The sequence below is a fragment of the Boleophthalmus pectinirostris genome, unplaced genomic scaffold (assembly GCF_026225935.1).
Source record: "Boleophthalmus pectinirostris isolate CB_2022bp ecotype Guang Dong unplaced genomic scaffold, ASM2622593v1 HiC_scaffold_3, whole genome shotgun sequence".
Taxonomy (NCBI): Eukaryota; Metazoa; Chordata; class Actinopteri; order Gobiiformes; family Gobiidae; genus Boleophthalmus; species Boleophthalmus pectinirostris.
The window spans coordinates 22122705-22150445 of NW_026571299.1; the positions used below are offsets into that span (position 1 = coordinate 22122705).

At 40.4% G+C, this 27741-nt stretch overlaps 1 protein-coding gene across 4 annotated transcripts in view; it reads left to right on the forward strand.

Moving 5' to 3' along the window:
- kif21b (kinesin family member 21B) overlaps nucleotides 1-27741 on the forward strand; it is a 126253-nt gene that overhangs the window by 60940 nt on the left and 37572 nt on the right. For all 4 annotated transcript variants that reach the window (XM_055161027.1, XM_055161029.1, XM_055161028.1 and 1 more), the window contains exons 17-26: nucleotides 126-439; nucleotides 1304-1487; nucleotides 1728-1931; nucleotides 2054-2155; nucleotides 2665-2830; nucleotides 4592-4652; nucleotides 4874-4931; nucleotides 6254-6498; nucleotides 10322-10390; nucleotides 11744-11854. In XM_055161027.1, the coding sequence (XP_055017002.1) occupies nucleotides 126-439; nucleotides 1304-1487; nucleotides 1728-1931; nucleotides 2054-2155; nucleotides 2665-2830; nucleotides 4592-4652; nucleotides 4874-4931; nucleotides 6254-6498; nucleotides 10322-10390; nucleotides 11744-11854 (1514 nt within the window). The remainder of the gene's footprint in view (nucleotides 1-125; nucleotides 440-1303; nucleotides 1488-1727; nucleotides 1932-2053; nucleotides 2156-2664; nucleotides 2831-4591; nucleotides 4653-4873; nucleotides 4932-6253; nucleotides 6499-10321; nucleotides 10391-11743; nucleotides 11855-27741) is intronic.

The following is a 27741-nucleotide window of genomic DNA, read 5'->3' on the forward strand; positions in this document are numbered from 1 at the left end:
CTATCTCTCCCTGTCTCCCCCCTTGTTCTCCCCCTCTCTCTCTCTCCCTCTCTCTCCTCTCTCTCTCCTTTCTCTCTCTCTCTCTCTCTCTCTGTCTCTACGCCTCTGTCTCTCTCTCTGTGCAGTATCAGATCCGGGCTCTGGAGTGTCAGAAGCGTCAGCAGGAGCTGGTGTTGAGGAGGAAGACGGAGGAGGTGAGCGCTCTTCGCAGACTGGCCAAGCCTCTGTCGGAGCGCGCGGCCGGGAGGGTCGTCCAGCGCTGGAGCCACGCCTCTCCGGACTCGGGGGCCGAACTGTCCGCCTCCACCCCTGCGTCTGAGCCCGATTCCGGGAGAGCGTCGGTCAGCGGCCTGGTGCGCCACTGGAACAACAAGAACAACATGTACGGAGGATACCTGGCTGAGAGCGAGGGCAGCATGGACGGCACCAGGGTCATCGGGTAAATATTCATTTGATCTACTTACTGTAAAAGTGGCAGAGTCGGTAGCTTTTCTTCCTGCTACTTTCAGTATCTCTTTTTCTCTGTGCATTTAGTGAATGGGTGAGAGGAGGAGAGAGAGGGGGAGAGAAGGAGAGAGAGGGAAAGGGGGGGAAGAGAGAGGGAGAGAGGTGGAGAGAGGGATCAGACGTAGAGAGAGACGGGAAAAGAGGGGGAGAGAGGGGGATAGAGGGATGAGAGGTGGGAAGAGGGACAGAGAGGGGGAGAGAAGTGGTGAGAGAGGGGATGAGAGAGGTGGAGAGAGAGAGAGAGAGAGAGAGAGGTGGAGAGCGGATTGATTGGCTGCAGTTGATTTTACTAATTGATTTAATTTAGGAAATATTCTTTAAATTAAATGAATATTTGTTTGGCAAAAGACACTTGGATATGAGATTTCTCTTAAACCTGACTCAGATGAAGCCAAAGAGATGTAGAGAACATCCTGATGGTTATTTTGGAATCATTCTTGCTTTGTTTGATTCATAAAAGCTCTTAGGTGATGACATGTTTTGGAGTTTAGAGGATAACAGTTATAAAGTGCTTATAATCTCATCAGGGTGAATCATTAGGATGCTTAGAAATGATTAGGATAAAAAATTAGTAAGAAAGTGAGGAATAAGTTTGGGCCGCTGCAGTCTTGCTATGATTTTCTCATTTAAACTGGTGACAGCAAAGTTTAAAATACCAGTTACCAGCCACAAAACACAACTTGAGAATCTGTATCAACAGATAAAACTGATAATCGAATAGAATGATGTAGTAGATTTGTTCATTTGAGTTGAATGAGTTCAATAGTTTGATCTTGTATCCTGTTTCTCCTCACAGCAGCAGGAGGAAACTGGTGCGTAAACCCGCCCTCCTCCCTCACCTTAGCCCCACCCACAGAGCTGGCTCCGCCTCTAAAATGGCACGTCAGAAATGGCAGACGCTGGAACGAAGGATCAGGGACATCGTGGTGCAGAGGATGACCATCGCCAACGTGGAGGCCGACATGGACAGACTCATAAAGGTACACATGGTTTTTATTACAAAATTGCCTTTTTGGAGCTTTCGACCAGGTTATTACATTATTCCCTCATCAAAAACCTGCCTGAAGAGGTTTTAATGTCATTCATGCATGTTTGAGTCATTTAGCGATCTCTCCCAGGCCCTGTTGTACAAGAGTGTACTCAAGTGTTTTACATTCAGGGTCAGATGCAGAGGAGAGAGTTTAAGTGTCTATAACTTTTTTGTGCTGTTCTTTTTACAGAAGCGAGAGGAGCTGATTGCCCAACAGGAGGCGCTGTCCCATAAAAGGGAGGTGCTTATGGCGGAGGGGGAGGGGCCAGAGGCTGAGGACCGCCTCCTTCAGGAAATAGGTGAAGACATGGAAGTTCTGAACGCAAACATCGACTACATCAACGACAGCCTGTCTGACTGTCAGGCCACGATCGTGCAGATCGAGGAGACCAAGGTATGAGAGATTTAAACAGACACAATATGAACAGTTCCACCTGTATTATGTTCATATGATGTATTCATGATTGTAGATGTAAAATATTAAACCGTCTATCGCCCCCTTCTGTTTCTCTTCAGGATGAGCTGGACTCTGTGGACACGTCTGTGGTCATCAGCTCTTGTTCTTTGGCTGAAGCGCGCCACCTGCTGGACCATTTCCTCAAAGCGTCCATAGATAAGGTCAGCATATTTCCTTTTTAAATGGCTGCTGCCTGTTTAAATGGCCTTGACCTCACTCCAGACTGAGAGCTTATGTTCAGCACACACACTGAGCTCTGCACATGTCTCAGTCTGGAGCGGCTCTAGCTGAAAGCAATCGGAAAAGACAGAATGTCATGATGAGTATTTCAGTCTGAATCAGCAGAACAAGCCAAAATTCAAACTTTGGTTAAATCCAGTGGAGAGAAAAGCACAGATCTTTCCCTCCCCAAAAGCCTCTTTTTCAAAAACTAAATAATTTCTGCTAAAATTTGTTTGGGAGCTTCACCTTTGGCTCCTACCAAACCACCAAGCTGCTCTGTGATTGGTCAGAACCTCTGGTGTCCAGGGCTCAATCACAACAGATGGATTCTTGTGATTTTGTGAAGATTTCCTATTTGAGGCCAGGTTAATCTGACATTCGACTGCAGTGTGCAGCGTATGCTCCTCTTACATTTGGCTGTATTTAAAAACCTTTTCCATGTGTTCAGAGTTTGCAGGTGGCGCAGAGGGAGTCTCAGATCCGCCTGTTGGAGGGGCAGCTCAGACAGACCGATGTGATTGGCTCCTCCCAGAATCACATGATCCTGGACGCGCTCAGAGAGAAGGCCGAGTGTATCCCAGAACTCCAGGCTCTCATACACAACGTAACACAGGGTAAGAACAAGGACTGGACCAGGACTGGACCGGGACTGTACTGGATCTGGACCAGGTCTTATGTGCTTGTGCCTGTAGATTATACGCAAACTTCCTGCACTGATTCACAGCATGACACCAATGAGATCAAGGCGTTATGATTCATATCTTCTGAATTAATAGTTATACTAATTTAAACCAGGTTTGGCCTAAACTGGGATTAAACCAAGTCTATTTAGAGTATGAGAGTTATTATATTAAAGTGAACTGAGTAGAGAATGTTAAAGATCACAGTGCAAATAATCACCTTGTCCCTGTTTTTGTTGTTGTGCGCAACCATTTACATACAATAACATACATTTTCCTTGGATAAAATAACACTTTTTCCTCACTTTTTTGAGCCTCTTGCTCTTCCAGTGTTTTTCACTGTGTTTTGGGAGATGAAATTCTAAGTCATGTCTATGAGTTTATCTATGAGTCTGCCTTTGGCCTGTAACAATAATCAATATATCAATTACTGATATAACTTTTAACGAGCTTGATAACTTTTCCAGCCATGATTCTAGTTTCTTGTTTGTTTTCCTCATCTCTCTCTACCAAAAGTGAAAACGCTCTCTGATTCCTCTTGTCTCTTTAGCGTAATAATGCTTGAACCAACGTGTCAGCACAGACCATGGGGCATAGTTTGTATGGACAGTTTATGTGTTTATGAACACAGTGGATGTGCGCGCAACCCGAGTGCAGAAAGCGCCGCTGTCTGTGTACATTTTTGAAGCTAGACAATATTAATATTTTAAAATCCATGCATTAGACTTAATGTAAAAGGCACAATAAAATAGAAAAAAAGCTATAAGGAAAACAGTGCAAAAATGATATGATAATTGACAGGACAAAGTTATCTGTTCCATAAGAATGAGTTGTTATACAATTGTAGGGAGTATTATCTGTTCCATAAGAGTGAGTTGTTGTACAGTTGTAGGGAGTATTATCTGTTCCATAAGGTGGTTGTGTTGTACAATTGTAGGGAGTATTATCTGGTCCATAAGGTTCTGTTGTTTTACAGTTGTAGGGAGTATTATCTGTTCCATAAGGTTGTGTTTTTGTACAGTTGTAGGGAGTATTATCTGTTCCATAAGGTTGTGTTTTTGTACAGTTGTAGGGAGTATTATCTGTTCCATAAGGTTGTGTTGTTGTACAGTTGTAGGGAGTATTATCTGTTCCATAAGGTTGTGTTGTATAGTTGTAGGGAGTATTATCTGTTCCATAAGATTGCGTTGTTGTACAGTTGTAGGGAGTATTATCTGTTCCATAAGAGTTGTGTTGTTGTACAGTTGTAGGGAGTATTATCTGTTCCATAAGAGTGAGTTGTTGTACAGTTGTAGGGAGTATTATCTGTTCCACAAGGGTGAGTTGTTCAGTTGTAGGGAGTATTATCTGGTCCATAAGAGTGTGTTTTTGTACAGTTGTAGGGAGTCTAATTTATTTAGGCCTATTGTTTTTGGTTGTCTTGCAGTTCTTGTTAAATGTCCTTTGGAAAGTAAAGTTTACTCATCTTTTAAAGGGTGTATTTGCATTTTATTCCATTCTCATTATATTATTTGAAAATGGTTTTAAAATGTCATTATTATCATTTATCTCAATCATTTCTTGGTCAATTAATCGCCCACCAAAATCTGTTATCGTTACAGGCCTAAGTCTGCCCCAACATAATCCATAATTTTTACCACTTTATGTGTATGAGGAGTGTGTATCTGAGCTTTCTGACAGTTTTATTTGTGACAGAAAACGGCTACACCAGCACAGATGAGGAGCCCTCTGAGTTCAGCCAGGCCTCAGACTGCAGGTACTCTACTCTGACTTCCAAGTAAATGAATATACTGTGAGAAATACGATGAAACATTTAGGGGAAATATATAAAAATACTACTCTGTACCTGTTCACCTCCAGCTCTCTCAGAAATATTTGATGTGGCTTCTGTGTTGGTATGTTCAACTGTTCTAACTCATCTCTCTTCCTTTTTTCTCTCTCCTCTCTGTCCCATTCTGTCCTTCTTTCTCTCCTCAGTGTGTCCCAGATGAAGGAGTCCAACAGTCAGGACGATTTCAAGATGAAGGTCATGCAGGTCTGTCCCCAGTTTTACTTTTTTTGCCTCAAATTCAGTAAGAAATGCACTGACAGTTGCATCCACATGGGGGCAGTGTAAGCCTACTTTTAAACCAGCAAGCGTCACTTTCCTCATCATCATCTCTTTTTTGCTGCTTATTTAGGATTTATTATTTCCATTTATATTTTTTCTCTTTGTTATTTTATGATATTATAATGTGTGAGCCCCAGTGTTCAAATTATTTCCCTTGTGGATCAATAAATTTTGTATAAGTCTAAGTTTATCACCTGCTTGTTCAGTGTAAAAGCTGCTGTAGTTTAGACCTCTGTAAACATGTTCTAAAATGTCCCTGTGCGCCAGATGCCCTCCCTGTGTCTCCATAGGGTTTTATTTTGAGATTCTTGGATGAGTTTAGCAGTTCAGATTGTTTATGTTTCTGGCAGGGCGATAAAGAAATAAAAACTGAATTCTGATCGTCCATGTGACCATCTGCTGTTTTGGTCCTATCATAAGCCACTGTCTCTGTCCATTCTCAGTGATCAGAATCAGACGTTTTATTGCCATTGAACAAAATTCACAAACTTCAGTGTTGTGGTGCAACATTAAACAAAGAATAATAATAATAATATAAACTCTGATAAAATAAAAGAAAAAAATCAGGGCTTGCATTAAAATAAGGCGAAAATAGACTTTGATAGACAGTACAAAATATACAAGTCGGAACATCACTGCAAATGTCGACTTTTTCCCACCCACTCCTCCTATTGGTCCATCTCTAAGCTCTGAATGAGTGACAGGTGGGCTTAACCAATCACAGTGAAGAGTGATCTTAAAATAAAATGACTTTACCTCTTAACGACAATAGAAAAATGGTCGACATCAAAATCACGATCTGGCTCCAAGGAAATTGCAATGTTCAGACATGCATTGTGTAACTTTTCCGGTGGAGGGTCCGTCACCTGCTTGTTTCCATGAAGATGTCACTGCTCTGCCTGGAATGTCCCACAGTGTGACATTAAACAGCTCTGCCTTACGTTTATTCAATTACAGGTGGTTTTATGGCTCAAAAATATCTAGAAAAAACAGACATTCTGACTGGGAGTTGGGTCGCCTCTCCACAGAGCTGACCTGTAACTTAGTCTGGTTTGGTGAAGATAGAAAGGTGAAAATTTTTGAACAAAGTAAAGTAATTTCCATGGAAAAAAGCATTTAACGCACCCTCCATCAGAAAAGTTACACAAAAGAAACACCTTTAAATTATATTTTTTTGCCACTCAAATACTGTTGTGCAATATTTGTCAGAAACTTTGTGAACTTAATTTTTGTTTGTTTGTTTGCAGTCGGAGCCCCGCTTGTCTGCTCAGATAAAGGCGATTTCCGCAGAGTGCTTAGGTCCTCCGTTGGATGGTGGTAGTAGTAGTGGTAGTAGCAGTAAAGTGCAGTACATCACAAAGTCCCTGGCATCTCTGACCGATATCCAAGAGGACGGTCTGAGCTGTGTGAGCTTCAGTCTGTCCCTGAGAGAACCAACGCAGAGAGAGAGGGCCTCCAGAACCATCAGCCTGCCCATACGAGGACACACTTTGTAAGTCAACTGCCAGCTGCCACGTTTATATGAGAGATTTAATTCTGAAACTAAATTAATTCCACTTTAAACGACCATGGAAACACTTAATTCCTAATGAAAATGATTATTCGGTAACTTAATTTTTGAAATAAGTGGGTACCGTATTTTCCGGGCTATTAGAAGCACTCTTAAGCCTCCAGCCCCATCAAAAAACGACTGCGCCCCACAATCCAGGTGTCCCAGCACAACTTCAGTAAACTACAAAGCCACTCCACCCGCAGACACACAAACACACACGGAGCAGACAGCGACCGCACAGCGAAAAACACCCACAGACACACTCATCACTCCACGGCGATGAGGAACGGAACAGAGGAACGAACCGAAAAAAAGCGAGTGCAATGTGCCACTTCTAGACACAACTGAACAACTGAGTCACTGCGAACACGCCGACAATCCAGCGGTCCCAGACAGCACCCTCCCTACACGCCACAACTGAACAAAGCCCAGAGTCACCGTGAACACGACAAACAAAGTCCCACTGACCCATCCAACTGTTGTTTCTTTTAAAGTTCAGTGCGGTTTATTTGTGAAAAAAGTTCAAAAACAGACCATTTAATGACAGTGTGTCTTATAATCCAGAGTGCCATATAAATACGGTAGTTTAATTCATTCCTCGATCATATAAATGTTTATTCTTCTTAAAAATAATGACGGTGGTTCGGAGCATGCTCGTTGTGTCGCCCTTCTGACATGATGCGGCTCCACCAGTCCTGGCTTCAGACTTTCATCCACGTCTCTTTGGATTTGTGAGCGGGATGTGGGAGTGGGCTGAGGTAGAGCAGCCTCACACTCAGTTTGTTGTCTTCCTCCCTTCTCCGACACTCTTCATGTCTGTGTCCGTGGTGTAACGACTAACCGAGATGACAGAAAAGCCTGTGGCAGCTGAAGTGTGTGTTTTCTTCCCAAAGACGTAAATACGTTGGTGTCTCTGTCCAATCAGAACCCTTCTCCGCCCCCAGATATTGAGCAGAATTAAATAAAGACGATTTAACAAGTTTTCCATGTAAACCTCAATTCTAAATTATTATTTCCATGTAAATTTGAAGGAGAATATTTTAATTCCGAACTATTTAATTCACAACAACTCATTCGGAATTAAAAAAAAAAAAAAAACATCATGTAAACGTGGGCAGAAAGAATCTTTAAAAATGTGCTGACAAAAATGTTGAATTCTTGAGAGGAGGCAAGGGACAAAGTGAAGTGGAACATAGTGTGATTTGAACTTGGGAAACTGAGATTAACTACAGATACAAGAAAAATAAAAATTGGTTTTGGCAAATGAAAACCACTCCTCTACATGTGAGTGATGTCAGAGCCTGCTTTAATTAAAGACATTTACAGCTGTATTATATCATGCATCATTTGTTTATGTAATAGATTATGATTTCTGGATATTTTACAGAAATGTTAACCTCTCGATAGTTTTTCATTTTCTCTACAGGATTATGACATACTTTACCACAAATGTTGTCTAGCTTCAGATACATTTTTGAAGCTAGACAATATTAACATTTTAAAATCCATGCATTAGACTTATATGTATGTACAAGGCACAATAAAATAGACAAAAAAAAAAAAAAAAAAAAAAAAAAAAAAGTTATAAGGAAAACAGTGCAAAAAGGATATGATAATTGACAGGACGTAGTTATCTGTTCCATAAGGGTGAGTTGTTGTGCAGTTGTAGGGAGTATTATTTGTTACATAAGGGTGAGTTGTACAGCTGTAGGGAGTATTATCTGTTACATAAGGGTGAGTTGTAGGGAGTATTATCTGTTATATAAGGGTGAGTTGTTGTACAGTTGTAGGGAGTATTATCTGTTAGATTATCTGTGTATTATTTAGTGTCCACCACCTGCTCGTCTTCACAAAGATGTTTTGACTTAGTTTGGGAATGGGAAAACAATTTTCCATTTTAGTGTCTAATAAAAAAAACAAACAAAAAAAAAACAAAAAAACTTCGACCTCTATTTCCAATATTTAATTTAAAATGTATTTCAGATAACACTAATCAAAAAACGGTCTCTTTATTTTTTATATTTTATTCTCGGTTTATTTGCCCTGGAAGTTCTGCTGCTAGAAGGACTCACCTGAAAAATCATTTTGTGGACAAACATGTCGTCTTCTTTTATAGACTCGTTTACTTCCACATCTTAGAAAGTCATTGTTGAACTCCATGACGATAAACAGGAAGCAGCGATAGGTTAAGTTAGGTCACTTCATTCATACCCGTAGGTAAATTTGTTTTGCAGATTTGAGAAGCAGGCTCCACATTTCACATATACTCATTATGTACAATAAACACGTATAAAAATACAATTACAACATACGGTGGTAACACTGCTCCAGTGCACAATGGTTTGTTCCATAAACAATTAGATAAATTCATCCATCACACTTGGCTAAAAACACAATAAATATTAAATATGTTAAAAACACACAATCTTAGATAAATACAATTTATTCACAAGTACGACAGCAGCCGGAACAAAGCTCCTTTTAAAACGATTCGTTCTAGATCTTGGGACTAAAAGCTTCTGACCAGAGGGAAGCAGCTGAAACTCTGAGTTTAGTGAATGTTTCACGTCTTTTAAAATCCTCTGGGACATCCTCTGTAAGTGTCTCGAATACAGAGAGTCCATCGGCTCTGAGGATGAACAATCACCTCACTCACCCATTTAACCAACTGATTCAGGGAGTTCTCATTTTTAGCAGAGACGCTCCCAAACCATGAGACCAATGAAAACGTTCAAACTGATTCCATAAACGTTTTATAGAACAGAGTCATCATGGTTCTGTGGACATGGTAAAAGGAAAACTTCCTCAGACAATGAAGACACACAGCACAATTATCATCAAAGCTCAAATTTGAATCAATGAGTGTTCCAAGATACTTACAGGAGTCCACCCACTCAACTGACTGCCCCTTTATCTCTGTGACATCACACTGAGGCGCTCACTTTCGAACTCTCTAAACTCTCCTTTGTTCACTGACTCTGAAGTCACACGCGGCGCTGAGCAATAGAACTTCATATAAACCAGAGAGAATAAACTATCCAAATTAAAATAGGCACTGAGACTGTTTTTGATAACAAACTGTTTTCCCATTTGATTGTTTTTCGTTCTTAATTGAAATTTAAAAGAACGAATGGTACACGGAGCAACGAGTGGTTTCATTAGCCAAATGTGTTGTGATAGCGCTCTGAAGGGGGAATGATTTAACACAGCAGATTAGCAGTAAATGTCAGGAGTAAAAGGATAATACATGCTGTTTAAAGTTGTACAGTTTGTGCACAGCTCCCCCCTTTCCTCACAGCACTGCTCCCAGAGGAAAGCGAGCGCCGCAGGGAGACGCAGAAATACTCACACCAGACACGCCCGCCAGCCAAACTGTCAAAGCAAAGTTAATGTTGAAAAAGAAATTTAAGAGTTGTTGTTTTTTATGTTAGTTTACCTAATCACCTAAAAATAGACTGAGGAGAGAGTGGATGCAGAGGAGAGGGTCAGAGGATGCAGAGGAGGAGAAGGTCAGAGGAAGCAGAGGAGAGAGGTCAGAGGATGCAGAGGAGGAGAAGGTCAGAGGATGCAGAGGAGGAGAAGGTCAGAGGATGCAGAGGAGGAGAGGGTCAGAGGATGCAGAGGAGGAGAGGGTCAGAGGATGCAGAGGAGAGAGGTAGAGGACGCAGAGGAGAGAGGCAGAGGACGCAGAGGAGATTTTGCACAGTGTCTTTTTAAACGTAAAATAAAGTTGTTTGATTTATTTTTGTGTGCTCTGTTCCAGCCCGCGTCAGTCTCGGGGATATGACACGTCTCCTCTCACCAGGAGGAAGTCCTACGACCGTCCGTACAGGTACAGACTCTGCTTCACACTTATGTCCAAGTCTGGCTCTTTTGTTCAATCAGGACCAAAGAACTAAAACAGAGTACCACATTTTTCTGACGATAAGTGGCACTTTTTTTGGGAAATTTATTTCATAAAATCAGAGACCAGGAGCAGACATTTCCTGTGTAAAGTCAAGTTGTAGTGATAACAATAGAAGAGAGACTGTTAACGTCACATATGAACAGTTCTTCAGATAACTATAACATAAACAACAGAACAGAACAAGTTTACCAAACTCTCCATCTCACTCCAAATCACTAAATCCATTGAATTCTTCATCCTCGCTGTCACTTCTGAACAACTCTGCCTCGACCTCCGGAGGTAAAGAGAGCGCCGCTTCCTCTTCTCTATCACTGTCGTCAGACTCAGCATCAGTTCCAGTTAGAATTATTCGGGTTTTTCTGAATCCCGACAGGATGGTTTCGGTGTCACTGAAGTCCAGTGAGTTGCATGGTGCACCCTCCTGGTTGTCGTGAAACTGTATTCTCCATCCCCGCTTTCCGCAAGTCCCCACATATTTCTCGCTCATTCCAAACTTTCTTTCTGCTGCTCGATTACCGTTTTCAATTCCGTTGGAAAGAGAAACAGTTTGAACAGAGGTTTGAGTCACACACATCTGATTCCCTTTTGCATTTATGGACTTCGCAAACAAATTTCTTGAGCCGTTTTCCGCTGTTAGGATCCAACAACAACACAATTACGATGTCCAAATCTCAAAACTAAAATATGACAATATCAGAACCAGAAACAAAAGTGATATGGTTCAAAAGACTTGAAAAGATCGACTTTGTCAAGAGACACATCCCACTGGGAAAACAAACATGGAGGTTTGATGCTCACTTTTTTGTAAAATCCTCCCCAGTATGAATTGCGCAATGACCGGAAGTCCGAGATTCTTGATGTGTCTATACTGCCTGTGCACACTGACAATGAGAGCGCCACTGTCAACTACTGTAGTGGATGTGCAATTACACTTTATTCTAGTATGGCAAAAAAAAAAAGCATGTTCCCCGAGGTCACACGCCCCCTCCTGGCTTTGCACCACATGTCACTATTTGAGAAGGACTGGACTAAACCGAGATTAAACCCAGAACTAAACCTGGACTAGACCAGGACTTGAGGAAGACCAACAGCATGTACATCAAGCCTGCTGGATTGAAGCAAGGTTTTCCACAAGCTCATGAGAATTCATCTAGTACAGACTTTCTGGCCAGAAATGTTGTTCAGTTGACAGAATTGAATTTTCTTTTGCAGTGGAACATACCTGGATGACTGAGGGATTACACACACACACTCACTCTCTATCTCTCTCTTTATCAGACCCACCGATGGCTACACTCCTCCATCTTCTCCTCCGCTCAGAACCAGGAATGACAGAAATGTCTTCTCTCGTCTGACCAGTAACCAGGCCCAAGGCTCGGCTCTGGACAAGTCAGTACCACACTAAAACACTCCAGACACTCCAGCATGTACATGTCTTCAACAGCTCGTCTTTACTCAGATATCCCCTGTCTTTTCTGATTCTCTGGTAAACTTTTGGCTCCAGGGCAAAACTTTGACCAGGCTATGAGTTTTGTTTTTTGTATCCATGAGTTTCAGAGATCAGTTACCAGAGCAATTAACAATTCAGAACCTTATATTCTATCTTCTGAATAGGGAATTGTCCTCAAAATGTCATTTATTCATGCTTTTCAGCTTTCTGTTATGAGTAAAATCTTGAGGACTACCATTCAAAAGACAGAATATTTAGTTCTGAATTGGCAGCGATTACTCATTTTCCGTCATTCTGAACGCTCTAGATAAACAGAGCAAACTCCTGAATAGATGGACCTATTACACTCTAGACTTGTTTGCCTGGAAGAGTTTTTAAAGAGTATTAGGTGAAAGGAAGTACACAGGTAAAGGTAAAGTTTAAGGTGATTTTTATGTCCGGAGGTCACACTGAGCAGTGCTTCCCTTTTAGTGCATGTAAACAGTGAATAAAGGCACAGATTCTCTTAATGCACGGAGCATTTCTGTGTTTAAAAGGTGATGTACGCAGATGATTGTTAGAATAAGTTACACTGGGGATACAACACAATTCTATAATCTTATTTATATGATGAACACTGTGTGTGTAGCAGGTGTGTTACTACAATGTTAAGTACAATGTATTAAAATGGTAATTACACTTGTATAATGGGCTGAGTAGCAGAAGATGTAAATGTGGCTCTGAAGTGGAGAGAAACACTGGATCAGGAGTTGCTTTTTGAAGGTACCATATATTGAAATATTAAAACACTGACAAACAACAATTAACAAAACAAATGGCCATTCAGAATATGACATTCAGTATACAAATACAATTTGTAATCTGCACCCGATAAGTTCAGCTAGTGAGTAGAAATACAAATGTTCATTGTAAGGTTGTGTAAAAATGTCCTTTGAATGCAAAGGGTTCGATTCACTGTTCCCAGACGAAATAAGCACAAGTGGAAAAACAGTTTGTGATAGAAAAGTAAAAAAAAAAAAAAAACAAGAGAAGAAGCTCCTGTCAGTCCAACCAGAGAGCAGGAGGAGTGGAGCACCCGTGAGGAGAGGATGCTCAGAGGTTCAGTTCTTCGTTTCTCATTGTGGGTTAGTTTACCATCAATACAGAAACCTGAATAAATAATATAAGAGATACTCTTTAAAGGTTTTTCTAATGTTGGCTCCTCTGTATAATCAAATGTTTTTAAAGGTCCTGTATAAAACAACATGGACTCTTTAAGATACATGGAGCTTTAAGACGCATTGTTCCCTCCTCAGAAACAAACCCAGAGTCGTGTTTTGTTTCATTCAGACATTTGAGTGACACTTTATTATGAGTCTGTCTACATCACCTTGTGATGTCATATAGTGGTAGTTTTGAAGTGAACAGCTCTTTTTACATTTAGTTCAGATCCGAAATTCCAGGGCTGAAATCATCCAAATGACTCGAATGGAAGTGTATGGCATGTTGTTTCATCCCTCTGGACCCAGTCAGGAGGGATTCATAGAACCACAGTTACATACATTTACTTTGTGTTAACGTCTTTTAACCTTTGTCGTAGTAGTAGTCATAGTCATAGTCATAGTCATAGTCATAGCAGTAGCAGTACCAGTAGAAATATTAACAGGAGTTTGGACAAATATGAGCAGTTTGGATTTTCAGCGTTCAACTTTTTCATTCTTTTATGAACTAAACTACTTTGCCATCCAAAACAAACCTGGTCCTTAATCGTGTATAAAGCGTCTAATTGTATTACAAGTGTATTAAATACTGCCCGTATGAGTTTCCTATAAGTGGCACTGGAGACAAAAATCATTGAAAAACAGATTGTAAAATAAAGCGCCCACGTCCATAATGGATCGTTGTGTTTTGAAAAATGTGTGTGGTTAATCTGAGGCTGTCTGTCGGCTTTGCCCGGGGTTAGTCATCTGTATTAATCCTCTGTATACACCAGTGTAATTGGACAATCAATTCTGGTTTAACGCCGTGAATTCACAAACTTTTCACACAAAGTGCCACCTCAAAGACTGGACAAGGACACTCAGGAACTAAACCAGTTCTAAACCAGGAATACTAGGGAGAATCTCTTTAGACTAAACAATTCTTAAACCTGGACCAAACCAGAAATAAACCAGAACTAAACCAGGGTTAAACCAGGGTTAAACCTGGACTAAACCTGGGACTAAACCTGGGACTAAACCTGGACTAAACCTGGGACTAAACCTAGGACTAAACCTAGGACTAAACCTAGGACTAAACTGGACTAAACCTGGACTAAACTAGGACTAAACCTAGGTCTAAACCTGGACCAAACCTGACTGAACTAGGACTAAACCTGGACTAAACTGGACTAAACTGGACTAAAACTGGACTAAACCTAGGACTAAACCTAGGACTAAACCTGGACTAACCTGGACTAAACCTGGGACTAAACCTAGGACTAAACCTAGGACTAAACCTAGGACTAAACCTACGCTAAACCTAGGCTAAACCTGGACTAAACCTGGACTAAACCTAGGACTAAACCTAGGACTAAACCTGGACCAAACCTTGACTGAATTTAGGACTAAACCTGGACTAAACCTGGACTATACCTGAACTAAACCTAGGAATAAACCAGTTCCAAAGCAGGACTATACCAGTGTAAATTCAGAATCTGGAGAATCTCTTTAGACTAAACAGTTCTTAAACCAGGACCAAACCTAAGTCTAAACCTAAGTCTAAACCTAAGTCTAAACCTAAGTCTAAACCTAAGACTTAAACCTGGACCAAACCTGGACCAAACCTGGACTAAAGCAGATCATGCATGGGTGAGTGACAAACCTCTTCCGGCGTGTTTTTGATGATGGAACAACATTATAAGATGGTATTAAGCTGCAAAAAGTGGATTTGTTTAACAGCACAGCTCTATTCTACCAGTGCCAGGAAAAGCCTCTGTACCACAGGTTGAGACGCCCTGGTTTTCAGAGCACATTTTTCAGTGTTTTGTGTTTTTGGAGCACATATTTGTAGTGTTGTGTTGGAATGGCTGTCTGTCCGTGGCCTTAGCTGTCTCTCATTAGTCCTGGTTTAGGTGAATGAGCTGCTAGTGTCACAGCCGCCACTGGGAATTCCGACCGAGACAAAAATGAGGAAGAATATTTGTGTTTAGGGTCTGTACCACGGACCTCAATACACCAGGGGAGGATGCAGAGGCGGCATGGTGGCTTCCGTGTTTTTTAGAATACAGTTTATTTGCTTCAATCCGTGAGTTTTCTTATTTTTGGTATTTAAACTTTTGGAGCTTTCTACCATGTTATAATGTTGTTCCATCATCACAAACATGTCTGTGGAGCTTTATATGTCATCTATGCATGTTTCAGTAATTTTCCAATCTCTCCCAGGCCCTCTTCAAACCTTTTTATGGTTAACTGTAAGGTTCTGTACGAGGCTCCGCCCACAAACCTACGTCACCCATGCTCCCACGGGACAATTCTCCAGAAATATACAAAAACACAATACAAAACCGTACATGACTTGACAAACCTGATGCGATGTGCAGTAGTTTCATTAGCAGGACGCACACTGATTGTGTTGTGATAGTGCTCTGAAGGGGGAGTGACTTGGTGTGGAGAGCAAGGATAATCCAAAACAATCAAAGGGAACATGGTGATCTAAATAGTATGTGTCAACAGTTAGTACCATGGAAATAATAAATAAAATAAATACAAATAATACAAATACAATTATTAATAATAACTAGTGCTGTCATGCGATTAAAACAATTTTAGAGATTAATTAATTATGATCTGTAATTAATTAATCTAATTAATCTCATTTTAATCTCACCTAAAAATTTGCTGAGAAAAGCCTTCAATTTGAGGTATTTTCATTTAAATTCATTATTACATTATTGTGGCAGATCAAAAGACTGATATAGAACAAAAAAAGTGACTTTATAAAGTCATTTATTGTTTAACAAATCTCTCCAAATTGGCTGTTGAGCCTAAGTCTCCATGAATAAGAAACTGTTTGCTGTAAAGTAGCAAAGACGAGGAAATCTGAACATAATAACTTTTTGTCTACTTAAAGACAATAAAAAGTCCAGTCTTTCCTTAACCATATTAAAAATATTATTGATAGAGAAATGCTTTATATATGAGATCACGAGTTTTAGTCCTTGTTTTAGTCCTGGTTTTAGACCTGCTTTAGTCCTACTTTAGTCCTAGTTTAGTCCTGGAATGGATTAATCCTGGTTTTAGTCCTGGTGTTAGTTCTGGTTTAGTCCTGGTTTAGACCTGGTTTTTAGTTCTGGTTTTAGTTCTGGTTTTAGTTCTGGTTTAGTCTGTTTAGTCCTGGTTTAGTCCTGGTTTACCTGGTTTAGACCTGGTTTAGTTCTGGTTTAGTCCTGGTTTAGACCTGGTTTAGTCCTGGACTGGATTAGTCCTGTTTAGTCTTGGTGTTAGTTCTGGTTTAGAGGCGCACAGGAGGAAGCGCGGTTTACGCAGCGTACGCGAGAAAAACACGATCCACACGCGGCTCACGGGAGCACGTCGGTGTCCGCGCAGTAACTACGGAAGGAAACGTGGTCCGCGCGTTCTCAGGTTAATGACGATGATGAATTGTGTGTTTGTGTGTGTTTGTGTGTGTGTGTTTGTGTGCGTGTCCCCTCATGTGGCAGGTCACTATAGGACAGTAGTGCAGACATCATGAGTCTATGCAGGTTGTTTTCACCAGTGACATTTAAGTTGTAGGCGATATTATATTTGTTATTTTCTTTTATATTTCACGTTGGGAGAATTTCCAAGACACGAATGCATTTTACCTGTGCGATGCTGCTTCTGTTCTATTGGCTCTTCGACCTCGTCCATTGTGCGACTGACGCCGCCAACGTTAACATGACGTTTACGTCGCTCTTACTGCGCGCGTTTTGTGTGGGTTTCCGGCAATGAGTGGAATTACCGAAATAAAAAAATGTATAAATGTGTTTTTTGTGTGTGTGTTGTTGTCCCAACAACACATAAAAACAGGTTTTATAATAAAGCAACTCGCATACAGAAACAGTAAAGTTAGAGATAAAAAATGAGATTAACGTGATTAAAAAACATAACGCGCTAAATATGACTGTAATTAATTAATCGCAATTAACGTGATAATTTGACACCCCTAATAATAATATAATTCCACTCAAATAATGACAGGTTTGATGTTTTAGACAGGGCAAGAAACTAGTACTTTAAGTTCTTTTAGTAAATGGGTAAATGTAATGTAGTGTTTTCCCCCAAAGCTTCATTTGTAAAAGCAGAAGTTTGTGACAGAATGAGACCGCTGCTCTGCTCTGTCTGCAGCTAATAATAAAGTATTTTTATTTCTTCTTGTCACAAACTGTCTCAGGGTTCTCACAAAATGGGGTCCACACATGTTGAGCTGCTCATACTTACTTTACAAGTGCAGAAAAACTTCATCTTAAGACTAAACTAACAAACTAAAACTTAACCTTCATGGTGTCCCCGAGCTTCAGAAGGAAATGCTCTGTTTCCTATGGCTTGTGCTGATACAAATATTGGATATTTAAGACAGTGTCATCGGCCTTTTACTACCAGGTGTTCACTTTGTACATTTATTTAACTCAGGGAAGTCAAACATACGACCCGAGGGCTGGATCCGGCTCTCCGAGACCTTTAATCTGGCCCTCGGCTGATTTTCTGCTAAAATATTAAAATTATATTTTCTATTAAAATCTTGTTAATTTTCTGTGATGTTTATCACCGCAGCGTCTCCAGCGTCTCTCAGCACAAATGAAGACTTGTCTCTTTTCAAACGCTCTTAAAGGACGATCGTTTTGACTGTTGACCGTGACACCCTCATCAGAAAAATGTCCAACATGAGAAAAGTGGAGCGAGTGCAGGATTTTCCAAGAAAAATTTACTTATTCCTATTTGCATACAAGTTCATGTTAAAACATTGTGTTGAAATTATATTTTTCTTAAAGTTTAAGGTTGTTCATAATATTATAATATTTTATAAAAGAAAGAGTTCATCAATTAAAAAAACAAAAAACAAATCTGTAACAGATTTGTGTTTCTCTGCACAAATATTTGAACTTAATCCGGCCCCTTTGGGATCAAAGTAGGTTGGATACGACCCCCAGATCAAAATGAGTTTGACACCTCTGATTTAACTTGTCTTATTTAATCTACGCTTTTATTCATTTTGAGGTGTGGATTTCATATTGAACACAATGTTAACAAGTGATTTCATATATTCTAATAAAGTTTTTGCCGTTTCGTTGGCATGGTCACTAGCTGCCACACTACAGTACAATAAGATAAAGACGTCAACGATGTGATTGAACCCAGTTTTCACCGACACGCCCACTGTGATATACGCATTTCCTTCTCCAGTTCATTTTTTTAATCGATGACACATACAAAAAAATAAATAAAAATCTACTTGCTAGTGTGATGTGTAGCTCTCCATAGGACGGGCCCACAGCACATGGCGCTTTGTTGTCATGACATTTACAGTGATGTCAGCTCTCACTGGACACCACAGTTTGAGAAACACCACAAATGAGAAAGTTCGCAGACTTGTTTCTCTTAAGTTGTTTCAGATCTGCTGTATGTTGCAATTTACACTGTGGTAATTATAGCATAATGAAAGTGTGCAAATGATGACATAATGATCTATGGGTGCCATAGATTCTAACTGTAGAGCAAACACAAGCACAAACTGTGTGTTTTAAAGCACCACACCTGCTTTGTTTCATTCAGAGGTGTTGAACTCTTCTTTAGACTTTTGCAGGGTTGAAGTATTGGTTAAGTCTCTTCTCCATAACGAGTGTGTATTATGACACAGGGCTCATTAGCTGAATAATTCTCTGATTGTAAAAGTTTCATTGGCCTATTTCTCCGCACGCAGCCGAGTCTTCCTCTTAATAAAACATCACAGGACTCGAGTCACAGCCAGAACCTCTCAGTGTTTTCACTTATTACAAAGAGCAGGAATAATTCAGTGTTTGCACAACTGTTTCAAACATTCAAAATGCTTTTTTGGCTTTTGCAAAAGTTTGGAGAAAAAAATTGGATAATTTTCAGGAATAATGTTTCAAAGAAGAATATGTGTTTGATGATCACAATGGGGACTAAATCTGGACTAGATCAGGACTACACCAGGACTAGAATAGGATCAAAACTAGTCTAGAGTAGAACCAAACCAGGACCAAACCAGGACCAAACCCCAGGACTAAACCTGGACTAAACCTGGACTAAACCTGGACTAAACCTGGACTAAACCTGGACTAAACCTGGACTAAACCTGGACTAAACCTGGACTAAACCTGGACTAAAGCAGGAATAAAGCAGGACTAAAGCAGTTCTAAAGCAGTTCTAAACCAGGACTATACCAGGACTATACCGGTGTAAATTCAGAATCTGAAGAATCTCTTTTGACTAAACAATTCTTAAACCTGGACTAGACTGAACTAGCCCTGGACTAGACCTGGACTAGCCCTGGACTAAACCTGGACTAAAGCAAATCATGCATGGGTGACTCTAAAACCTCTTCAGGTGTTTGTTTGTTTTTTCAGGAATAATGATTCAAGGAAGAATAGGTGTTTGATGATCAAAATGGGGACTAAATCTGGACTAGATCAGGACTACACCAGGGCTAGAACAGGATCAAAACTAGTCTAGAGTAAGACCAAACCAGGACCAAACCAGGACAAAATTAGAACAAATATGAACACACACTAAATGTTAGAACAGTGACAAGGACGATGAGGCTCATCTGTATATAGGAGTGAGAGAAGTCGTTCATGTGGTTTTAAAAGTACAGTATGGAACTTTCTGGAGGGTGCTTTTCACCTACATGATTCCGTGGAAGTACAAAGTTTAAAACCACACTTTAGTATTTTATGCCAATCTGTCAATGTAGATGATGATAAATTAGGTTTATGGAGATGCAAGCCTGCGCACCACAAAGACACAACTGCTTTACAGAACATGGCCATGGTTAGAAAATTACATCCAGTGGCATTAAATAATTTAGCGCTCTGATGCAGTAGTAAGTGTGTCAATGGAATCTGCATAAACCCGGAAATAGAACATGAACCTGAAATGTAAGCCTAGCTAAACTGATAGAGCGGTTGCTTATTCATTTGGAGGTTGATGGTTCAATTCCAACTCCAACTTATATCACTGATTTTGATTCCTTGAGCAAGACACTTGAGCAGCAACCTCTTTGTCAGTGACTCCCAGCAGCCTGTGACCGAGTGAATAAATAAAACTGAAACTGCTGCTGACTCCCAGTATGTAAATGCAGCAATATTAAACCTAGTGCTGGCTCTGATACTAACTCCCCAGTCTGAGATGGACTTATGACTCTTGTGTCATTTCAAAGTCTTTGAATAGAAGCCAGATTGAGCCCAGAGTCTGGGTTCATGTTTAGTTTCATATTGTGAGGACTAAATATTCACACGGCCACCGCAGGAGACCGATGCATATTTCAGTGCATTCTTTATGAGATGCAATATTAAAGGTGCACTGTGTCACTTTTCTGGTGAAGGGTCTGCCTGCTGTTTATCTATCTCCATACAGACAGGTGTTACAGGTTACAGGTCAGATCTGTGGAGCTGCAGGCATGTTGACAATAAGAATGCACGTTTCTCAAGATATTTCTGCAATAAAACCTCTAACTGAAGAAACAGATAGAAAAGTATAATATGTTGTGGAATATTCCAAACAATGCAATGACATCTCTATGGAGACAAACAGGTGAGAGCCTCTCCAGCAGAAAAGTTACATAGTGCAGCATTAATGAACTACAATAACTACCCCAGTTATTCTAATTCTTCTGTGTTTACACTTAACAACAAAATGGGGACTAAACTGGAACTAAACCTGGACTAAACCTGAACTTGAACAGGACCACATCAAGTTTACATCTTTACATGTATGAGCTTGTCAAAGTGCCAGAAGCTCAGTGTACAGTGGCACAGGGGGCGCCAGTCATTAAAAAATAAAAATAAAATTGTTGTTGAGTCCTTAAGCAAAGCACCCGCATTTCCTTGTGTAAAAATTAGAGGCTTAAGACCGCAGCTATTCACCCGGAAAATATGGTACTTTTAAACATTAACATGTAATAACAAATGAATTAACCATTTTTTCTAAACCTTTTTAAACTAAATACAGGGCAGCTGTGGCTACAATAATATCTCACCACCTCTGAGTGTGGACTGACTGAATAATGCTCTGCAAAGTGTCTTTGTGACATATGTCTCTGAAAAGCACTATATAAATAAAAACGTACTTACTCAGATCAGGACTAAACCAGGATTAATCCAGGACCAACCCGGGATTGTGTGAACACAGCCGATATAATTGTTTTTCTACCTTAATTCGGTTTTGAACGAGCATGTTTTTGGATTTACAAGCTCTAAAAACACGTGCATTTAAGATTTAAGGTTTAACTCACAAAATCCCAAATCCTTTAAGCTCGTACTTACATTCAAAAGCATAGCCCCCATAATGCATTGTAAAGCTTGGATAACATTATGTTAATACTATTGTGAGCTGACAGTAAATACCAAAATATATATGAGATTCTGTCACCTCTTCACTAGTCACATCCTCATGGGGGATCCTTTAATATTTTATGTTGGTGATCTCGCGGTGACAAACCTGAGGCTATGAAATATTTACAGTAGAATAGCGTTTTTATTGAACACACAGGCGGTTAAAGCGGCGGTTTATGGGAGGGTCCCCTGACAGCCGTGAGCACAGATCTGTGAATTGGACCAAAATCCTCCATTAAAACACATTTTCCTCACTGTTTTGTGCCCGGCAGGAAACGACAGCAGCATTTCCCCATCGGACTAAAGCAAAGAATTTTTACAAGTTTGGAGACCTCTTCCTCTTCCAATTGTTTGTGTTCAGTTTCACTTCTTTAATGCAGCAATAGTATACTTTAATTTGTCAAACTTGGAAAAGATGAGATTCAGTGTTTGCAGCATTTAAAGATGCATTATGTAACTTTCCAGGTAAAAGGTCAGCATGGCCTCGTCTCCATGGAGATCTTATTGATTTGCCTGTGTTGTCCCTCCCGTGCTCGAGAGGGGTGTGAAGGTAAACCCTGGAAAAGGAATACAAGGGACGGATGATTTGTCTTTCGCATCTCAGGACTGCAGGATTTATTCTGCTATAACAAATAATTTCTAATAAATGTTGCTACACAAACTCAATTATACAACATTTCCACTGCATCTTACTTACAGAACTTATTGATACATGTTTAAAGTTTTACATTTATACTTTCATTAATAACCAAACTAAATTGTACCATTTAAATCTAATTAATTACTAATTATGTAACTAACTTAGCTGTAACAACTTAAAGGTTGTATAGAGGATTTTTAGGGAAGTGAAATACAGGGACAGTCTTTTTTCAAATGTTGTGCATGCGTGATACCACCTTCCTCCTCCACAGCTCCCCCAGTAGAAACATCTCCTCCCTCCTCTTTACTCTAGAAATCACACTTGTTTACATCCAGTTCGTGTTCAGAATTACTGTTGAAGTGACCTGTCTAGAAATATTTTAACAACCGACGCGTCAGTTTTTAGACCCTTCGTCTGCTTCAGTCGCTGGAAAAAATCTCCAAGAATCACCTCAGTTTGTCTTCGCTCCTTTTCTCCTTCTCTTCTTCTTTCAGCGACCTCAAAAACTGACTTTCTTTTGCACCGAACTGGTCGTGGATTCTTGTCCGCCATCGCAACAAACTTTGTGCAAATTGCGAGGAAGCGACAGTTCAAAAAAGCCTCTAAGACCCGCTGCATAAACCACATAATCCCTGTGCGCTGGCGAGCCAGTTACACTAGAAACGTAGGGAGTTTGATTGACGACCTAACAGCCAATAGATAAAGAGGGAGCCTTGTTTTCTATTTCTTATCTGGCCTCAACACGTCCACAGTTGATAGATTTTCATTCTCTTTTTTGGTCATCATAATTACAAGGCTGCTGCATCTCTGTAATAGTATTTTAAGCTTTCAATGACAATTTGAAACTAAAAAAAATAAAAATAAAAAATCCTCCATACAACCTTTTAACATGTCGACCAGCCTGTGACATCAGCAATTACACTGGCGCTGCACTTGCACATGAACTGCAACTTTAACATGTACGTCCTGTGCTGAAGCTTTACAAAAATGTACAAAGTAAAAGCTTAGACAAGTTTATGAACAGCTCACCTCGTGTCTAATTATGAACTCAAAACACACCCGCGCTGTCTCCCCACGGCTGCATCTTTACAACTATGCTAACCTAGCCCGCGCTAGCCCAGTCTATGCTAGCTGTCGCTTCAAAATGCATTTTACACACAACGTCACTTCAACCAGTGTTCACATTTACACAGATACATATTAGCGGTTTTATCTCAACACCAGTACTGTTTGGGTGTGACACAAATTACTTTTTACCAACCTGGAAAAGGAAAACAAAAGACAGATGATTTGTCTTTCGCATCTCAGGATTGCAGGGTTTATTCTGCAGCACTGGCCCTTGGATTCCTAACTCCTTCTACCTGTGCGTCCCCTAGCGGCACTCCACAGACGATATTATATATATAAAAAATAAATAAATACAATTAGTGGGTGTCTGTTTTTTTTTTTTTTTTATAATTGACATTAACATATAAAATGCATTACTTCATTTTAGCTGTTTTAGCCCTTTTAACACATTACTGTGAGCCTTATACTTGGAATTTTCTTCAGTATGATTTTAACTTTTTCCCCCATGAAGACGACATCTGATGACCCCCTTGTTTCCTTAGTGACGTGTTTTGACACCTCTGCTCTTTCACTAAAGACGTGATTTGACGACCATTAGAAACGGTTCCTGTTTTTCACATGTAAATATAGACTGTGATAGGTGGGGGACACTACAACCCACACTAGGCTGACCAATAGGATTCAAGGATACGTTTTCGCCAATTTTTTCTGAAGTTAATCGAAGTAGTGATGGTTGTAGCTTCTGGAAAAAACACAACACGAAACACGAGCAATGGAAAGACTGTGGCGCACAGTTTTAGAAATAATGAGGAGCAGATGTATTTTTAGAGAAAGAGACTTTTATAGATTTCAAAGTGATGATAAAGTTGATTATAAAGTGGAAAACAGCGATAGCGACAGAATTTCGGAGAGTGAAACTTACGAAGGTGAGAATGCCGGTGATGTGTCTGTATGGAGTCCTGCGATATCCCAACAAACTATCAGGGACTTTATACTTGATTATGAACCAAAACTGCCCAGAAATCTGGATGTTGCTCAGGCGAGTCCTTTGAAATATTTCTGTCTTTTTTTCCAAGATGCGATGTATGACAGAATTATTACAGAAACAAACACTTACTGTATGTGGAGCTCTGCACACGAGAAAGTAGCCAAGATGACACATACTGGACACCCACTGACGGGGAAGAGTTTTATTATTATATTATTATAAACTAAATGAGTTGAATAAGTTAAATGGAAGAAACAAATTAGGTCCACACAGGTAAAAACAGGTGTACACTTGGCTATACTGTATCTGGTGATGTGAAATCTGTTTAAATACTTTGACAAATATATTTATATTTTTATTTTTATGACTATAGTACTCAGAACATGCATATATCAGATGCTAAATGTAGTTTTTTGTTTTCGATTTTGCACCTGAGCAGGTAAACTCTCATTTTCAGTGAGCTGTTTTAAACCTGTAAATGAGTCGAATCACATTTAAACATCCATAAATGAAGAGATCAGAGTCTGAGGTTTCCAGAGATACTAAATATGTCTGTGTTTCAATTAAGTTCATGAGGGTGAAAATCATTTATAATCACTTGTGGAAGTCTCGTTTTCTTTTATGCAGTTACGCTCTATGGGCAGCCCTAGTCATATATATGTACATATATATGGGTTGTTCCTAGTCGGCGTCCAAAGGGGAAAGCATTAAACTCATCTAACTCACATCTATTTAATGATGTGTGTTTTTATTACTCCAAAATATTGTAATTATAATTGTACTGGCTTTGTACCTTTGCCTAGTAGCATCCTCCTCTCATCTCTATGGGGCGGGGGAGGTTGTGTGTGTAACAGAATGGAATTTATATTTATTAAGATTTTATTTGAGTTGTTTTTTTTTTTTAAGAATCCATGGCAACAGCTGCTCTACATACATATTTCACAGATGTGTTTGGAGTTGTCGATTGTTCAGAAGGTTGAAGGTTACTATGAGCGTGTGATCTTTCAGAAGCTCTGCTGCTTTCTGCACATGTCTCTGAGGACTCCATGTTTTACCATAATCTTCCACTCAGCTGTGCACATGGAACTAACTCTCTCCTGTCAATTTAAATCTCTGTGCATTGTCAATTTGCTTCCTTAACCCTTTCCTCTCTTCTAGTCTAAACCGTGATCTAAACCATGGTCTTTTCCTGGTCTTAAACCCTGGTCTAAACCCAATCTAAACCTGGTTTAAACTTGGTCTTACCCTGGTCTTACTCAGTCCTTTTCTTAGTCTCTCCTATGTCCGCTTTGGTCCCTCTACTGGTTCTACCCCTGGTCTAAACCTGGTCTAGTTCTCATCTAAAGCTGTTGTAACCCTGTTCTAACCCTGTTCTAACTTTGGTCTAACCCTGGTCTAAACCTGGTCTAACCTTGGTCTAATCCTGGTCTAAACCTGGTCAAAACCTGGTCTAACCCTGTTCTAACCTTGATCTAACCCTGGCCTAAACCTGGTCTAGTTCACATCTAATCCGGTCTAAACCTTGTCTAACCCTGTTCTAACCTTTGTCTAAACCTTGTCTAGTTCTCGTCTAACCCTGATTTCACCCTGGTCTAAACCTTCTTTAAACCTGGTCTAAACCTGGTCTAAACCTTGTCTAACCCTGGTCTAACCCTGGTCTAAGCCTGGTCTAAGCCTGGTCTAAGCCTGGTCTAACCCTGGTCTAAGCCTGGTCTAAACCTGGTCTAACCCTGGTCTAACCCTGGTCTAACCCTGGTCTAAGCCTGGTCTAAGCTTGGTCTAAGCCTGGTCTAAGCCTGGTCTAAGCCTGGTCTAAGCCTGGTCTAAACCTGGTCTAAACCTGGTTTAAATGTGTTCTAACCTTGGTCTAAACCCGATCTAACCCTGATCTAAACCTTGTCAACTTCTGATCCTGGTCTAACCCTGGTCTAACCCTGGTCTAACCCTGGTCTAACCTGGTCTAACCTGGTCTAACCCTGGTCTAAACCTGGTCTAAACCTGGTCTAAACATGTTCTAACCATGTTCTAACCCTGGTCTAAACCTTGTCTACTTCTGGTCTAACCCTGGTCTAACTGTGGTCTAAACCCTGGTCTAAACCTGGTGTGTTTGTGGTCTAACCCTGGTCTTTTCCGTCCCTCTGCTGTGTGCTGCTGCAGGTCTGATGACAGTGACTCCTCGCTCACAGAGGTGCTCAGGTAGACCCCAGTCTCCTCCTCTTTGTTGTGTGTAATTGAAATGTTTCCTTTTTCTTCACCTCCATTTGTCGCTCGTTTTTGTGGCTGTTCACGTGATGCATGCCTCAACAGAACACTACTCACACTGTGCTCATCGTGTTTTCATTTTGAATGCTGCTTTTGGTTGTTTTCAGACAGTAGAATGTGCTATTGCTATGACTCATATTTTGCAGCTAAAGTCATCAACATTCTCTGGGGTTTTGCTAACTGTAGGCACTGCTTTGTCTGAGGTTTGCTGGATTTAGCTAAAGCAGAAAGAGATGACCAGGTGGATGTCTCATACGCTACGTTCAGACTGCAGCCTGAAGTGACCCAAATCAGATTTTTTTTCACCCCATCTGATCTTTTAATGACAGTCTGAATGACAGAATTTTTCAAGGAGGAAGAAAGTCACAGCCACAGCGGACGACAATGCAAGAGAATTTTCAGGCTCTGAAGGCTCAGAATAAATGGAGGAAAAGCGAAGTTTGCGAGTGAATGAATATTTGGGGGGAATCACTGTATTCAGGACAAATTGGAGGGGTCTTATGGGGACTAGGCAGTTTTCGAAATTTTCCAGTGTCAGTGAAAAATAAACACTGAGCACGCTCGCTGTGTGTGATGTTGTCGTGTCCTTCAGTACACATGTGGGACACTTTAGGGGCGTTTAAAGGTCACACTGGAGATCACATACAAGTCACATTTAAGTGGAAATGTGAACGACCTCACCAAAGAATAAAAGAAAAAAAAATGTCAAAAAGATTCCCATCTCATGCAAAATCTACTTTTCAGAGCTTTCTACCTTCTTAGAGTGATGTGTGGGCCTTGTATTTGTCGTTGAAGTGGTTTTTAGATAGATTTTTGCATTTTTTTTAACAAATTGCAGAGTATTTCTGCCACCCTCCCATGTGACAACGATCTAAAGCTGCTACAACGATGACATGGCAGATACACCTATGACATGTTTGACGTAGCAGAAAATCGCTTCACACACCCCCCTCCCCCGCTCCACCGCCTCCATCACCTCCACCCACATCGTCTGACAATTCCCACATGAACACCTAAACAAAAGTGACAGCATAAGCTCATTGTTCTACACTGCAGGGAACACGACATAATAAGTTGATCTACTAGTGTTTATTAATACTTTACCAATCAGTAATGTTCAGCTGATGTGGACGCGGTGCTTGAGCTTCGTGCTCCTCAAAGTCCTCCTCCGATTCCGGGTCCAACACATGCGGCTGAACGCGCTGTATCTCCATGATGAATAAAAGTTTATTCCTACCACTATCAGGGTGCACACCTGTCTCCCCTCCCTCCCTGAGATGGACGGAGGAAGGGCGGC